At 46.0% G+C, this 17,042-nt stretch overlaps 1 protein-coding gene across 1 annotated transcript in view; it reads right to left on the bottom strand.

Moving 5' to 3' along the window:
- Nucleotides 1–17,042, bottom strand: part of PGR (progesterone receptor) — a 132,670-nt gene that overhangs the window by 35,261 nt on the left and 80,367 nt on the right. Inside the window, exon 4 of the mRNA XM_073582940.1 lies at nt 1,581–1,880. Within this exon, the coding sequence (XP_073439041.1) occupies nt 1,581–1,880 (300 nt within the window). The remainder of the gene's footprint in view (nt 1–1,580; nt 1,881–17,042) is intronic.

Below are 17,042 nucleotides of genomic sequence, written 5' to 3'. Positions count from 1 at the left end.
ACTTAACCCTAACCCTGACCCTAACCCTAACCCTGACCCTAACCCTAACCCTGACCCTAACCCTAACCCTGACCCTAACCCTTAACAAAACCATACTTAACCCTAACCCTGACCCTAACCCTAACCCTGACCCTAACCCTTAACCAAACCATACTTAACCCTAATCCTGACCCTAACCCTGACCCTAACCCTAACCCTAACCCTGACCCTAACCCTAACCCTAACCCTAACCCTGACCCTAACCCTTAACCAAACCATACTTAACCCTAATCCTGACCCTAACCCTGACCCTAATCCTTAACAAAACCATACTTAACCCTAACCCTGACCCTAACCCTAACCCTGACCCTAACCCTAACCCTGACCCTAACCCTAACCCTGACCCTAACCCTTAACAAAACCATACTTAACCCTAACCCTGACCCTAACCCTAACCCTGACCCTAACCCTTAACCAAACCATACTTAACCCTAATCCTGACCCTAACCCTGACCCTAACCCTAACCCTAACCCTGACCCTAACCCTTAACCAAACCATACTTAACCCTAATCCTGACCCTAACCCTGACCCTAATCCTTAACAAAACCATACTTAACCCTGACCCTAACCCTGACCCTAACCCTAACCCTGACCCTAACCCTAACCCTGACCCTAACCCTTAACAAAACCATACTTAACCCTAATCCTGACCCTAACCCTGACCCTAACCCTTAACCAAACCATACTTAAACCTAACCCTGACCCAAACCCCAACCCTGACCCTGACCCTAACCCTAACCCTAAACCCCCTTAACTAACCCTAACTCTAACCCAAACCCCTAAATTCCATGGTTAAAAAAAAAAACGCATATGCAAAAAAACGCATACATGAGCATGCCAGTGCGCACATATGCGCATCCATAGGCTATAATGGCCATTTTTAGCGCAAAACGTGCGCATGCGCTTTTTTGCAGGGCCAAAAAATGCAACATGCTGCGTCTGGAAAATACAAACGCACACCCCAAAAAAACGCAGCGCATGAAAATCGCATACATGCGCTTACAAGCGCGCAGGTATGCGCACCCATGTTAAATATAGGGGAAAAAACGCATGCGCACATATGCGTTTTTTTCCAGCGCTAAAAAACGCAAATGTGAAACCAGCCTAACTTGTCCTCAGTGTGTTGTGACTCTGGCTGTCTATCTGTAAATAAGATACTCCGATTACACCCTTTACAGTCAGCTGAGGTGATCAACGATGCAACTAGTGGGAGAGGGGACACTAAAATCCTCCAGTTAGGGAGGGTTGCTAAGCAGTGGCCAATGATGCTTCTAGAGGGGCGAGAAGGGGATCAGTGAGGTGAAAGTGGAAATGTAATTAGTGATGTCTCCAGTGGATGAGGGGTGGTAAGGGCAACAATAAGGTTAACAATGGTGGAGGGGTGGGAATGGGATTCATGGTGCTACAAGTGGGGGATGGTAATACTGCTGCCAGTGGTACTGCACTACGGTACTTGATGCATTTGTGGTGCTGCACTGATGTATTTGTTTGGCACTTTTTTTTTTATAAACTCTAGTACTGTATGTGAACGACTGCTTACCTGGTAGAGATTTTGACCACTTAACAACACAGAGGAGTTGCCGTTCACACAGCTGGTTGAGACTACACAACAGTGCACTTGGTGTTTCGGGCTGAGTGTTATCATACCCTGCATAGACCACCTCTGGCTCTATACTTTGCAATATCTGCAACAATTCTGGAATGTACTGAATTTCTTGAGTTTGACATGTCGACAGTCTTTGGGTCAGAGCCTGTTGAGTTTCCAGAGTCCTGGGCTGCTGAATGATGGTATCCATCTCTCTTTCTGGCTTCATTCTGTGAAACTTTTTGAATTTCCGACCTAAGGAAAATAAAGTAAATCCCAATTTTAATGTTGTGTAAGACTCAAAACTGATAAAGTTGTTTTGGGGTTTCGGCATAAACAGCAATAAGGCAAGGGTTACTTGTAGGAAAGCAGGCATTATGGTCAGTAATGTTAGATGTTCCAGTAACACCAGGTTACTGAGAGGGTTTTATGTGACTGGATTTTTGGTCCTGGATTTTGGAATAACCAAAAGGACCTGGCTGGGAAAAGTCTATCCTATGATTCAATTTGCCTGCCTTTTACCAGCAGCTGGGTTAGATAAGCAAAGTAGTGTGTGTTGAGTGTGCAGAAAGGCAGGCGCAGTATGCTTTGCCCAGCTGCAGGCAAAACCGAAAATCATTACTGCGCATGTGCCGGTACACTATGTCCCGGAACACAGCGAAATACTTCCGGGATATAGTGTACCGGCGCATGCGCAGTAATGATTTTCGTCTTTTCCCGCAGTTGGGCAAAGCATACTGCGTGTGTGCGAAGCAAGATTGCTTTGCGCACGCACGAACTATGGAGTTGAGCTTCTCTAATACCAGCAAAGATTGTGGACGGTGGCCACGGATGGGGTGAAGAAAGAAGAAGAAACACTGCCCATCGGACCTGCCCCCGTTCATTTACATAGGCTGCCAGCTTCTGGTGGCAGATTCCCTTTAACTGTCAAAATTCTGCATCTGATAGTCCCTTGGAAGAGATTAGAACTGGGGTGTATCCATGGAGATGCCAACAACTATTCCATGACCCAGTACAACGCCTATCTGAAGCCACCGGCTCGAAAGACTACCTTGGACAGGCTTGGCACAAGTCCCTCCATCTGGCAGATTCCAGAGAAATTCCAATACCCTTTAACCCATGTACAGGGATCTGGTTTATAACAGAACCCAGTGGAATGCTACCATAGAAGAGTTGCTGTTCAGAGGCAGGAATGGTCGCTAAGCAGGGTTAGAGCTGAGAGGTCACATCAGCGACAAAATCAGGATCTGTAAGAATAGTCAGAAACATAAGCCAAGGTGAAAACAGCAAAACACTAAAACCAAACAGGAGCAGAAAACACACACCTAACCAGGGAACCACAAAGCTATATCTGGCAGCTTCCAGCAGTAAACTCGAAGCTTTAGTAGAATGTGCTGCTCTCTAACTGGTTGGAGCAGGGAACTGATAATTTCAGCTGGACAGCACACACACTCACACTGTCAGACTGTACAGCACCTCATATCTTAGCCAGTCTAACCTTAGTGGCTCGACAGAGCTGGTAGTCCAGAGCTTCAGGATCTGACATCTCTTCTATCACCAGCACCACCGGCAGAGTGAAAATGGCGACAGAAACAGAAGTTGCAGGAGCAGATTCTGGTGGAAATGTGACACCCGGATGAACATGCGTACAGATTGTGGTTCTGTGTCCCACCAAGTAGGAATTGTAGAGGACTTATTGCATGCTATTGTTATTGGATAAGATATTCCTTTGTTTTGGGACTTATGCGCTAAAGTCGTAGCACCCAGTAATTCGGCATGAGTCGGATGTAATAGGCGAATTTCCTTTCATTGTACTGGCTAGAGAGGAAGATAAGGAAGCATCCCTTGAAGACAGTATCCCTGATCTGCAGGAGTCCCAAAACAACTTTTTGACTTCCCAGAGCAGGGACTTAACAGTGAAAAGTACTCTGAAAAATGTGCTAAATGGTGTTCCCCAGGAGTCGTGAGCTGATAATTTTCTGCATCTGGCTAGACATAAAGATCTACTGGGTTGAGGGACCAAAGTGAGAGGGGGTATAATCAAGTGAGACAATTTAAACCTGGGGTTCGGGAACTTGAGTTAGTGCCCACTGTGAACAGCAAATTCCATATAAAGTGGCAGGGATGCTTTTGGGTGATGGAAAAGGTGGGAGAGGTCAACTTGAAAATACAATGACCAGGGAACAGGAACACCTTCCTGATATATCATGGCCACCTACTAAAACCCTGTAAGGATAGGACCTCCTTAAAACACCTTGCTTGTTGACCCAATCAGAAGCCAACATTACTGGTGTCAAAGGGACAGAAAACGTGTCACCTTCCTAAAAACAGTATGGACAAAAATTGGAACAACAGAATAAAGATGGACTTTGCAACCCCTTACATCCTTCCTTTCTTTAACTATGGTCATCCCTGACCATGGTATCAATAAACTTTTAATTTGTACAAATCATACTCCGCGCAGGGAGGCAAAACAGTTCAATGAGATTGACATATATTTATATTAGTCCACCGGGAGCCGAGTCAACAACAACAACCTCCCATCCCGTACAAATGTACAAGTTGACCCATCCTTCCTGGGGGAGTCCTCCCCCCTTTCTTTGAGGAAAGCACGGCCTGTCATTCCAGGGGCCTGTTACTCCTTAAGGGTAAAGTCCTGCTTAGCACCTGAAGAGGAGCAACAAATAGACAAAACAACTAAAACAAAAAAAAAAACAAAAAAAAAAACAGTAAACATCGTATCCTTTGTGACCCAATCCAGTCACACTACCCTCAGGCTTGGGGTGTTCAGAGCTCCTTTTTTATGAGAACGCGGATCAGTCTCAAACATAATAACAAATGTACTGTCCTATATACAACTGACAATTCAACGGCCATCGTCCCGTGCCCGGGATGACGACTCTGCAGCCGCAGATGTCGTGGGTTGCCAGGATGCAGCAGGGGCCGGACTAGGCTAAATAGTGGTCTGGGTTCTAGAAACTGACTGGGACGACTCTGGGTCCGCGTGACATCCCAGGTCATCCTCACTGCATAAGGTGACCGCTACCCCATAGCCCCGAGGACAGTCCTCTTTAAAGAATGAAACCCAATCCCCTTCTTCTAAGGTTTCCCGAACTTCACTGAGGCAGCATTCACGTAAATTTTTGCATTGGTGCCATTCTCGTGTACAAAACCTTATCCACGGTCGACATCATTGAAAACAAGCAGCCCGTGGGTGAGATGCCCAGCCATAGCACCCCCTCCAGGCTGGCGCAGCTCGGCCCACACCTCTTTCTTCCACTGTTTTTTCCTCTGGATGACCTCGTCCATCCTGGCGGCCTGCCTAGGGGTGGGGAAAGGGCCCTTCACTGGGTTATGAAAGCGCGAGGCTACTAGGGACATTGACTTGCTAGAAGAGAAGTAGGCGTGGACTCCAGGGTGTGGGTTGCGGAGCAGATCGCCCTTCAGGTGTGAGGGGCGGTACTACAGCCTTTGAAGCGAGGGGTCGAGGCGAGGTCCATCCCTCCGGTGTCTAGAGCCGAGGTGCACTCACCCTTTTCCACTCCGGAACGCTGTCCGGGCCCGTCCCGGGACCATGGTATGCTTCCACTGATTCCGCTGCACACTCCGGTACTTGTTGATATAATTCCAGCTCACCCTCCAGCTCTTCTGCGGGTTCCTTCAGGGTGGTTACTACTTCCAGTTCTCCGGCCTCCAGCTCCTGACGAAAAGGTTCCGGCTCCTTCCGGCTCCAGAGGACCTGGACACTCCAACTCCGGCACCTGGTGATGTTGCGGTTCAACTGAACTATGTTGTTCCGGCTCCGGCTGTCGTCGATACTGCTCCACTAGCGACACAGGGAATTGGTGAGTCCAGAACTCATCCGCGACTCCCCTCAATCGACCGACCCGGGTCTTCTCTTCCTGCCGTCATTTCCACTCCATGCGGTCTACTCCTCTGCAGTGACGAGTACAAGAATGTAGAGGGAGGGTCGGGTTGTTCTTCTCATCTGTGCCCACCATGGGCAGGCAGGGAGTTGTTGACAGGAGGATTTTGGCGCCATCTCAGTATCAGAACGCCCACAAAGGGTAAGGTTCAAGTTGCACATAAGGAAAAAATTCCAAAATTCAAAAAAACTCATTTGAAAGGTAACTCACCAAAAACCCTGACTGATGCACTGGCAGGATGCAGCAGACCCCCACTGATAAAGGCTGGGGTAGCACAGGTGCATTCCACTGATGAGAACAGCCAGTAACCCGCTATGGTCTGGCTGCCTAGTGGAAAAAATGCACACAAATAAGGCTTGCATAAGACATAAGTCACACAGATAAGTGTGATGCAAAGTGTCCGAGCAGCCTATTAATGACGCCCATAGTATTAGCAGGCGGGCCGCTCAGCACTGTGCATATGCATTTTTTCCACTAGGCAGCCAGACCATAATGGGTTACTGGCTGTTCTCATCAGTGGAATGCACCTGTGCTGCCCCAGCCTTTGTCAATGGAGGTCTACTGCATCCTGCCAGTGCATCAGTCAGGGTTTTTGGTGAGTTACCTTTCAAATGAGTTTTTTTATATTAAGGTTCAAAGTTGTCATTCTCCTTTTTGGCGCCAGCCTTCGCCATCTTCATGGCCGCCATCTTTGCCTTCACAGTGTCAGTCACATTTAAGGTTTTAGACATGTCCATAATACAGTCACATTCAGCATCTCGGTAACATTCACAATTTCTTCATCTTCACTCTTTCTTGTCACATCAATAACATCTTCCACGGTATTCCCACAATGCACAGCTGCAGGATCCTGTTGACTATGCCAAGTGTGAGGGAGGGCCAGGGGCATAGTCATGGCTGAGAGTATGTGCTTTAACCCATCACATAAATATACTGTCCCCTCTGCAGCATACCTTCTGCTTTACCTTCTGCACCGTCAGAGTCCCACCGGGCTGGCTGAAGTTCCACTGCTGGCGTTGTTGCATATAAAGAGACAGAGTTCATTTCAAACTTAAAATGTAGAACTTTACTTCTTTCTTTGCACAGCACATCCTCGTCAAATACATCATCAGCATAGGGTTCCATACAGTCCATATTCTCCACTTTCCCTGCATTTCTTCCTACGGCTTTCAGTATGTGCCCAGGTCATACCGCTTCTTGCGGTAAAACAGAGTCCTCCCTGTTCAGACTCTCTGCACTTGGGGGTTCCCTCGGCCATTTTGCCCCGGATCTGAGGGGCATCAGGCCATGTGATGATCTGCCACATGATGAGCGACCTGCAACCCCGTACTGTTCTGGCCTTGCCTTTAGCCTCTGCTCCACTACTACTGACACCCTGTTGCTGAGACTGTCTTTCTGGCCTCACTGGGCCCCGGATGGCTGGGTAACTTGCTTCAACATTGGGTAGCTGTCTGCCCTGTGCGGGCTCTAAGCCCTACTGACTCACTATCAGGAATCCCTCCTGCTTACCCAGACAGCTCCTCCTATTTTAACTATTTACAGTGTGCTGTGAAACTAAACACTATTAGGTCCCCATCTTGTGGACAATCTAGGTACTGCACTTTCCCTAGTAAAAGTATTTTACATATATACAATGATAAAGGACATAGCACTATTAACAGTAGCAGCAATCAAATGTAACCCATTAGTTTACCAGAACGTGTGTGAGGGAATAAGATGAACTTTGCAACCCCTTTGCAAAAATCTGCTTAACTAAATATATGCTAAATAATTGCAAATAAATTTTATGTGAATAAGATCCTGGGAAAGAAAGGAAGAGGGGAAAACAGAGGGAGAGCGCTATCTAAGCATAGTGGATGAGTCAATTCAGTTTGATGAGAAAAATACGTCAAACTTGCTCACCTTGTGTGGTTGTGCAAAGAAGCACAACACTTGGAAGAGTTTGCAAACAAGGGTGATCCTTCCACCGGTGTGCTGCCCGTCTGTAATAGCATGGAGATAATTTTCCTTTCCCAGAAAGAAATTTTCCTCCACGTGATATTGCGAATAAAGAAGTTTCTGGGGGCTTCCTTCAGAGGATCTTTAACCCAATTTGGAGCAAGAAGGTTATAAAGCCAAATAACTGAGTATCTCTGATGTTAAATCAGATGATACTCAGTATCTCATACAATCCTTATTGAAAAAATGACTAAGTATGGAATGGACAAGGCAACTGTTAGGTGGATTCATAACTGGCTTAGTGATCGGACCCAAAGAGTGGTCGTAAATGGCTGCACATCCAGTTGGAAGAATGTCTCAAGTGGGGTACCACAGGGCTCTGTCCTGGGCCCTGTATTGTTCAACATCTTTATCAACGATTTTAGATGAAGGAATTGAGGGTAAACTGATTAAATTTGCTGATGACACAAAGCTAGGAGGGATAGCTAATACTAGAGAAGAGAGAGAGAGGATTCAAAAAGATATAAATAAACTGGAGAAGTGGGCAGCAACTAACAGAATGGTTTTTAACAGGGAAAAATTCAAAGTACTACATCTGGGCAATAAAAATGAAAAAAGCATATACAGAATGGGAGGAATAGGGCTAAGCAACAGCACATGTGAAAAAGACTTGGGTATACTAATAGATCACAGACTGAATATGAGTCAACAGTGTGATGCAGCAGCAAAAAAGGCAAATGCAATTCTAGGATGTATTAACAGAAGTATACAGTCTAGATCACGTGAAGTCATTATTGCCCTCTACTTCTCTTTGGTCAGACCTCATCTGGAATATTGTGTCCAGTTTTGGGCACCACATTTTAAAAAAGACATCAACAAACTGGAGCAAGTTCAGAAAAGAGCGACCAGAATGGTGACCGGTCTGCAAGCCCTGTCCTATGAGGAAAGGTTGCAGGATTTGGGATTGTTTAGTTTGCAAAAGAGAAGACTGAGAGGAGACTTAATAGCTGTCTACAAATATCTCAAGGGCTGTCACATTGTAGAAGGATCAACTTTATTCTCATCTGCACAAGGAAAGACTAGAAGCAATGGGATGAAACTGAATGGGAGGAGACAAAGATTAGATATTAGAAAAAACTTTTTGACAGTTAGAGTGATCAATGAGTGGAACAGGCTCACACGAGAAGTGGTGAGTTCTCCTTCAATGGAAGTCTTCAAACAAAGGCTGGACAGACATCTGACTGGGATGATTTAGCGAATCCTGCTTTGAGCAGGGGGTTGGACCAGATGGCCCAGGAGGTCCCTTCCAACTCTACGATTCTATGATTCTATGATATTTTATTGGCTAAGTAAAATGCAAAACAATAAAAACATTAAAACATTTTTTGTTAAAAAAAAAAAAACAACGCGTTCCTGGATCCTCTGGTACCTCGGATGCTTCCAATGCTCCGTTGTCAGCGCTCCGGGCCAGTGTGGAGAGGGGTACGTGCAACATGCTGCGTGATCATGATGGTTCCCCCTAGTACTCATGTAACTATGATGCAGACATTCAGGGCCTGCATGACCGGATTAAAGCTCTACCAACCAGGCATGTCCAGGACACTTGAATTGCTAGAGTGGAAGTGTAGAAGAAGTGGACCGACCTATGGACCTGTCTGCAGCAGGAGGGTAATGTACAGTGTGCTTGACGTGGACTGCTGAATATGAAGGTGGGAGACAGCTAGAAATAGGAGAAGGATGGTGAAGTACTGGGCTTGGCCGCTAGGGGGAGACCAAAGACAGCAGAAACAGAAGGAGGTGTAATACTGTAGTTTGACCACAAGATGGCAGCAGAGAGCAGTGAGAAAAGGGCTTCACATCAGCTTAAGGCTACAAAACCGAAGAGACATGGGGGGCGGGGTTACAGGAGCTCTAGAGGGGAGTTCCCAGAGAGAGGGAATATAAGAAGGAGTAGAGAGTTCCAGAAGAAGCCAGTCCAGGGAGAGGAGCTTAGGAGAGGAGCAGACTGAAGGGAGATACGGACAGAGAAGAAGCTCCAGAAGGGACTGAGGAGGAAGACAGTCAGGGGGTGGCCCTGACAGGAGAGCCGCAGGACAGAGAAGGCCGGGGGTACCAGAGACGGACGGACTCGGACGGGTGAAGCACTGTGGTGGTAGGCCACAGTGAAGGAGCCGCGAGGGACGTCAATCAGGAAAAGGAAGCAAGTGAAAGGTACCTGGGCCTGTGTGCAGAAGTGCGTGCAGCCACTGTGTGGCGCTGCAGTCGTCAGAGGGACGGCCAATAAAGAGGACCTGTTGGACGCACATCAGTCTCTGTCTCAGTCTGTTCATGGCGGAAAGGGTCCACCCCCCAGTTGGCACATGTACCTACAGAAGCTACACAGGAACAGGCACTAAAAGCTATAAGAAGTGACCTAGAATCCTTAACCAATGAGGAAGACACTATTTTCTTATCAGAGAGGGTCTCAGCTCTTGAAAAGGAGGTTTCCTGCCCCCAATCCCAAATACAGTCCCTCACAATGTTGATAGATAATCGAGAGCAGGGGAAGATGATTTAATATCCGACATAAAGGGATCCCTGAAAGCATCAACTCAGAAAAACTTCTGCAAATAGTAACATCAATTTTCAATCTACTAACTCAGAGACCCCTAGGTGCTACATACTGTATACAATAGATAGAATACATCCAGTATCCCTCTTGGGGCCCCTGGATACTTCTAACCCAAGTGATGTGTTGTGCAGACTACATTATTTTACTAACCAAGAAGCTATACTTCGTCATGCATGGCCCCATGGGTTTGTCTCGATGGAGAGTGCTGAGATTAGCTTGTCTCCTGATATTTTTAGTTGCACTTTATATATGAGAAGACAACTCTAACCTCTCCAACTTAAGATCAAAGACAGTGGGGCCTCATACCACTGGAGTCATCCCTTTCAACCTATTATAAGGAAAAATGGATCACATTACTATTCAAATTCCTGGAAATATCTCCTTTTACAATCCCTAAATGGCTCATTGAGGATCAACCGCCTCAAGTTCCCCAAAAGAAGAAGAGAAACGTCTGCCAGAATTTACAAGCCAACTCAGACATCCAAGGAGGCTAGGAAGATGCTTTGAAACTCGTATAAGGCCCCCTCTCAGGAGATGTCTCCCAAGTCGTGACTGACAGTGACATGTCTGTCTAACTACATACAGGGCTGCTATGCCTTACGTGCCCTTTAATTAATATATTGGGAGCCGTTCTGTGGACTTAATCCCCTACATAAGTTACTACATACCTAGGTTATAGTAATATATTTATCTACAGTTGTGGCCAAAAGTATTGACACCCCTGCAATTCTGTCAGATACAGTAATACTCAGTTTCTTCCTGAAAATGATTGCAAGCACAAATTCTTTGGTATTATTATCTTCATTTCTATGGGATTCAGGTCTGGACTCATTGCTGGCCACCTTAGAAGTCTCTCTAACTTTTGAAAATACAACTTGACCTACATGGTCCCTACATAAAATCTACAGGAATCCTAGTTGTGACCTTACCCCTTAATATTTGCTTCTTTTTTCCAGATTACATCAGTGCTTGCTATGACTGTTAGGTTTATTTCCTTACTAACATTACATATGTCAACTTTGTAAGACTAATATTACATATGTCAACTTTAAAAGGTCAATTTCCTTATTAATATGACCTATGTAAACTTTCTAAGTTAATTAATAGCATTAATAATAAGGAAGTTTGGGATAATAAATATAAAACTGTTGCACGGTAGGTTATTGTTTCCTGTAACTAAGTTTGTACCTCCCCCTCTCTTGTTGTCAAATGGGGAGATGCCCGGTTAGGTTTTAACCTCCACATTGATTCCTCTCATATGGCTTTCATATGGAATCCATATTTATCCCTCTCCCATAATAACAATTCTGCTTCACATCACTTGTCTTATCTATTGCTTTATTTCTGTGCTGTTTTGCGTATAAATATATGATTCTTCAGATGTTGTATTAGTCAAGCCTGATGAAGAGACCTGAGTAGTCTCGAAAGCTTGCAATTTGTTACCATCTATTCAGTTAGCCATTAAAAGGTATCAACCACTGAGGACTCTCAGTTCTAAATATTCTTCAATATGGAATCCCAGTACTTTACCGTTCTCTTGTAACTAAAGATGGTGCCTCCCCCTCTCTTTCCATTAAGAGGGGGGATGTTTTGTTTGGTTAGAATCTAATGCTTATTCTACACTTATGGCTGTGGTATGTGCAGCGCTTCCCCATGGTTTTCTGCGTTCCTTTCAATCCCCAGGTTCCTCGAGTACTTTCCCTTCTGGACGTTGGTTTGGGCTATGCATTTTTATTGTTTGTTATACCTCTCCTCTTCTGTTTTCTCTTTTCTACATTACTTTTCTCTTAGAAGCTCTTTAATTTACTTCTCATAGCGTGCCCGTGTGTTCTCCTCCTTCTGTCCTTTCCCTTTCTCAACCTTCTCTGACTAATCTTATTCCACTTTTCCGTCTACATTTTCCTTCTCTGATTCCTTTTTCGTCACTCACCTATTACTATACTTTTTGACCAGAAACATTACTCAAGTAATGCTAATGGACCTGAAACTTGGTTTGATAAATGTGAAGGGTCTACATAGTCTGGGGAAAAGATCCATCTCGACGAATCTCTTGAGGAAAGTGCATATTCAAGTGGCCTTTCTGTAAGAGACACATCTTTATGCTGAGAAACCTTTTAAAGTCTCGAGTCACTGGTTTCCCTCTGTGTATCACAGCTGCTCTCCTTCGCCTCACTATACCTACCAAATGTGGGTCAGATCATTGCCGTAAATGAACATTTTGGAGCAAGTAGAAGAATTTTCTGAGGGTACGTTGGTTCTGGGGGGTGATTTCAACACGGCGGTGGATCCGATAATACATCTTCTGGTCTATTCTCTGCTGCCTTGTGTAAATTCAGACGATTGTTACATGATCACTTAATCAACGCTTACTGATTAGTACATGTAAGTGTTAAGGATTTTTCTTTTTATTCCTCGGTCCATAATTCCTATTTTAGGCTGGATAATTTTTTCATTAACCATAAAGATCTGGTAAGCTTACAACTTGCAGATGTTGTTTCCATAACTTTCTCAGATCATGCTTTAATCATGGCTTCCGTCTCTCTCTCCCTTCTTTAATCCCTCTTCAATGGCAATGGAAACGAAACACATCTCTATTGGATGATCCAGTGATTTCTCAAGAGATGCTACAAACCTTGTATGAATACTTTGCTTTACACACCACCACTGACTTCCCTCTGAATATAATTTGGGAGACACATAAATGTGTGATTAGAGGTGTTTGCATAAAGTATGAGGCTATGTTGAAGAGGGAGAGAGAGAGATGAAGATCGCATCTGCTTTAACCCAACTAAAAGACCTTGAAACCGGCCATAAACGGCTCCCCTTGGAGATCTTGAACAAAAATTGGTTCTTAAAGTACTTGAAGAGCTATGTTCCCTCATTAACAAAAAAGAGAAGGGTTTTCTTGCTAGATGTAGGTGACATTACTACGGGTATGGTAACTAAGTAAATCATTAGTGAGGGCTTTACAGCATCAAAGAACCAATATATATGTTGTGGAGATCGATTCGTGACTACCCATCCTACTTCTCATTTTCGTCTATCAACAGACATTGCGTCAGCCTTCAAGGAATGTTATGCTTCTCTCTACACTATTCATGGTAAAGACTCCTTTTCTATTTCTTCAGAGTTCCGTGCTCAAATTAAGAACTACATTAAGACCGCAAAGCTCCCCAGTCTTAAGTCGGATGATATTTGTGCACTTGAGGAACCAATTTCGGAACAGGAGATCACTCACGTGATTTCCACTTCAAAAACTGGTAAAGCACCAGGCCTGGGTGGCTTTCCCCTAGTTCACAATAAAAAGCTCAGACATCTAACTCCCTACTTAATGTCTCCCCCATCCCCAGACTCCCTACGCCCATATCTTGTTAATTCATAAACCCGGGAAGGATTCTTCACAATGCTCTAATTACAGTCCTAGATCCCTCTTAAATGTAGACATGAAACTTTTTGTAAAGATACTCGCCTCCAGATTATCGCACTTGTTACCGAATGTAATTCACTCAGTCCAGGAGGGTTTTATGATGAGTCGTGAAGCCTGCGATAATACCACTAAGTCTATCAACCTAATATATAGCGCTAAATCATCTAATATGCCCTTAATGCTTTTATCTTTGAATGCTGCGAAAGCAATTGATAGGGTTAATTGGATATTTCTGGAGGAAACACCAAGACATTTGGGCCTAGAAAATAGGATGCTTCAATGGATTTTGTTTTTATTCTCATCTCCTTCAGACAGAGTCCGAATGAACGGAATTCTTTCAGATTCTTTTAACATTTACAATGGCACACGTCAAGGTTGCCCTTTATTCCCGCTAATCTTTATTTTAACTATTGAACCTTTCCTTTCACATGTCAGAACAAACAAAGACATTGAGGGCAATCAAAATCCACCAGAGAACGCATAAAATTGCGGACTTTATGGATGACCTTCTCTTTTTTTTTTTTTTACAACCAAACCTAGAATCTCCTTACCTAATCATATGCAGGAATTTCAGGTACAATTGCAATTATCCAATTTTTAAATTACGGTAACTTTTAAAAATATAACAACCTTCTTGATACTCTTGTGAATTCCTTTAGCTTTAGATGGACCCACCAAACTTTGATTCATTTATGTATACGTCTTTCAGCTAACCTCCAATCACTAAATGTAACTTCTTGGATCTAAATAACTAAATAAGGGGAGACTGCGAAAGGTGGTCATAATATACTCTTACATGGTTTGAGACATGCCAGATTTGTAAGATGAATATTCTTCCGAGAATTTTATACCTCATTCAAGTTCTTCCCATTAAAATACCGGAGGCATTTTTTAAAACAATTTCTTCAATACAGAACGCGGTTATTTGGGCTAAAAAGGTACCAAGACTTAAATGTACAATCCTTTGCAGACTAAGTATAGAGGTGGTACAGGTCTCCCTGACATTGACTTTACTACTTGGAAAGACATTTAGTGCAAATAGTTGACTGGTGCAGAAATGGTCAAAATAAGTCTTGGGTCCACAAGGAGCAAAGCTTTTGACCCTTTCCAATGCACGCCCTTCCGTAGACTGTTGCTTATGTTCCCAACTATCTGAGAACACATCCGGCAATTGTGGGCACAATTGCGATTCCCCAGTACTCTGCATTATTCCCAACTAGAAATAGGCCCGATGCTATCGCATCGGGAGTGCGGTGAAATTAACATCTGTGCATGCTTAGTGGTGCTGACAGGAGCAGCACGGGTAGAACGCGCAGTTGTGGCTATTACTGCACATGGGCGGGAATTGCGGCCACGAACTGCGCAAGTGTAGAAACGACGTGGTTGTTACTACGCCTGCATGGGAATATTGGAGACGTGTACCATATATTCGAGTGTAAGCCGACCCAAGTATAATCCAAGGCACCTAATTTTGCCACGGAAAACTGGGTAAGCTTATTGACTTGAGTATAAGCCGGGTATGCATTGTCCCCCTGTCCTGTCCTGGTATGTGTGGCTCCCCCCGTCCTGTCCTGGTATGTGTGGCTCCCCCTGTCCCTGTCCTGGTATGTGTGGCTCCCCCTGTCCCTGTCCTGCTATGTGTGGCTCCCCCCGTCCCTGTCATGGTATGTGTGGCTCCCCCGTCCCTGTCCTATGTGTGGTTCCCCCCGTCCCTGTCCTGCTATGTGTGGCTCCCCCCGTACCTGTCGTGGTATGTGTGGCTCCCCCTGTCCCTGTCCTGGTATGTGTGGCTTCCCCTTGTCCTGTCCTGGTTTGTATTTCTACCCCCTGTCCTGTCCTGTGGCTCACCCCGTCCCCGTTCTGTTATGTGGCTCCACCCGTCCCCGTCCTGCTATGTGTGTCTCCCCTCATCCCTGTCCTGCTATGTGTGGCTCCCCATGTCCCTGTCCTGGTATGTGGGGCTCCCCCATCCCTGTCCTGGTATGTGGGGCTCCCCCCGTCCCTGTCCTGGTATGTGGGGCTCCCCCCGTCCTGTCCTGGTATGTGTGGCTCCCCCCGTCCTGTCCTGGTATGTGTGGCTCCCCCCGCCCTGATGTGTGGCTCCCCCCGTCCCTGTCCTGGTACATGTGGCTCCCCTCGTCCCTGTCCTGGTATGTGTGGCTTCCTCTCCTGTATGTAAGGCTCTCTGGTCCCATCCTGTATGTATGGCTCCCTGGTCCCATCCTGTAATCATGGCTCCCTGGTCCCATCCTGTATGCATGGCTCCATGGTCCCATCCTGTATGCATGGCTCCATGGTCCCATCCTGTGTGTATGGCTCCCTGGTCCCATCCTGTGTGTATGGCTCCCTGGTCCTATCCTGTATGTATGGCTCCCTGGTCCCATCCTGTATTTATGGCTCCCTGGTCCCATCCTGTATGTATGGCTCCCTGGTCCCATCCTGTATGCATGGCTCCCTTGTCCCATCCTGTATGTATGGCTCCCTGGTCCCATCCTGTATGCATGGCTCCCTGGTCCCATCCTGTATGCATGGCTCCTTGGTCACATCCTGTATGCATGGCTCCCTGGTCCCATCCTGTATGCATGGCTCCCTGGTCCCATCCTGTATGCATGGCTCCATGGTCCCATCCTGTATGCATGGCTCCCTGGTCCCATCCTGTATGCATGGCTCCCTGGTCCCATCCTGTATTTATGGCTCCCAGATCCCATCCTGTATGTATGGCTCCCTGGTCCCATCCTGTATGCATGGCTTGGCTCAGCCCCCCGGTCCTCGCTTGTCCTCCCCGGTCCTCACTTGTCCTCCCCGGTCCTCACTTGTCCTCCCCGGTCCTCACTTGTCCTCCCCGGTCCTCACTTGTCCTCCCCGGTCCTCACTTGTCCTCCCCGGTCCTCCTCCATCCTCCCTGGTCCTCCTCGCACGGTGGCTGCAACATTCCTGCATCTCTCTGTTTTCCTGACTTCCAGCAGCACTTCCTGTATTCAGCGGTCAGGTGATAAGGCTCATAAAAGTAATGAGTATGCGCTCCACGCCTACAGACATGGAGATGCATCCATTTTCATTACTTTAACCCCTTCCCAACAAGTGATACAGCGTATGCGTCATGAAAGTCGGTGCCAATCCGACCAATGATGCATACGCTGTGTCATGACTTTAAAGCACCCCTGCGGGTCGGGTGAACGGGGTCACTAAAAGGTCACCTGACCCGCAGATACAGGGGGCTTTGTACTTCACCACAGGGGGAGTGGCTTCACCCCCACGTGGCTACGATCGCTCTGATTGGCTGTTAAAAGTGAAACAGCCAATCATACCGATAGTAATATTTCATCAATGAAAATTGATGAAGTATTACAATCCAGCCATGGCCGATGCTGAAATAGCATCGGCCATGGCTGGAGAAACTTACCTGACCCCCACACACACCGGCTGGCGGGGGCAACCGGCCCCCGCCACTGAATGACAGCGGCGATGTGCCGACGCTGTCATCATCTGCCTCCCCGCCTTCCTTCCGCTCCCCC

The sequence above is a fragment of the Dendrobates tinctorius genome, unplaced genomic scaffold, assembly GCF_039654945.1.
Source record: "Dendrobates tinctorius isolate UK_male_01 unplaced genomic scaffold, ASM3965494v1 ptg000075l, whole genome shotgun sequence".
In the NCBI taxonomy this organism is placed as follows: Eukaryota; Metazoa; Chordata; class Amphibia; order Anura; family Dendrobatidae; genus Dendrobates; species Dendrobates tinctorius.
Note: the sequence above shows the minus strand (reverse complement) of the source record. Positions and strands in the feature narration are given on the sequence as shown.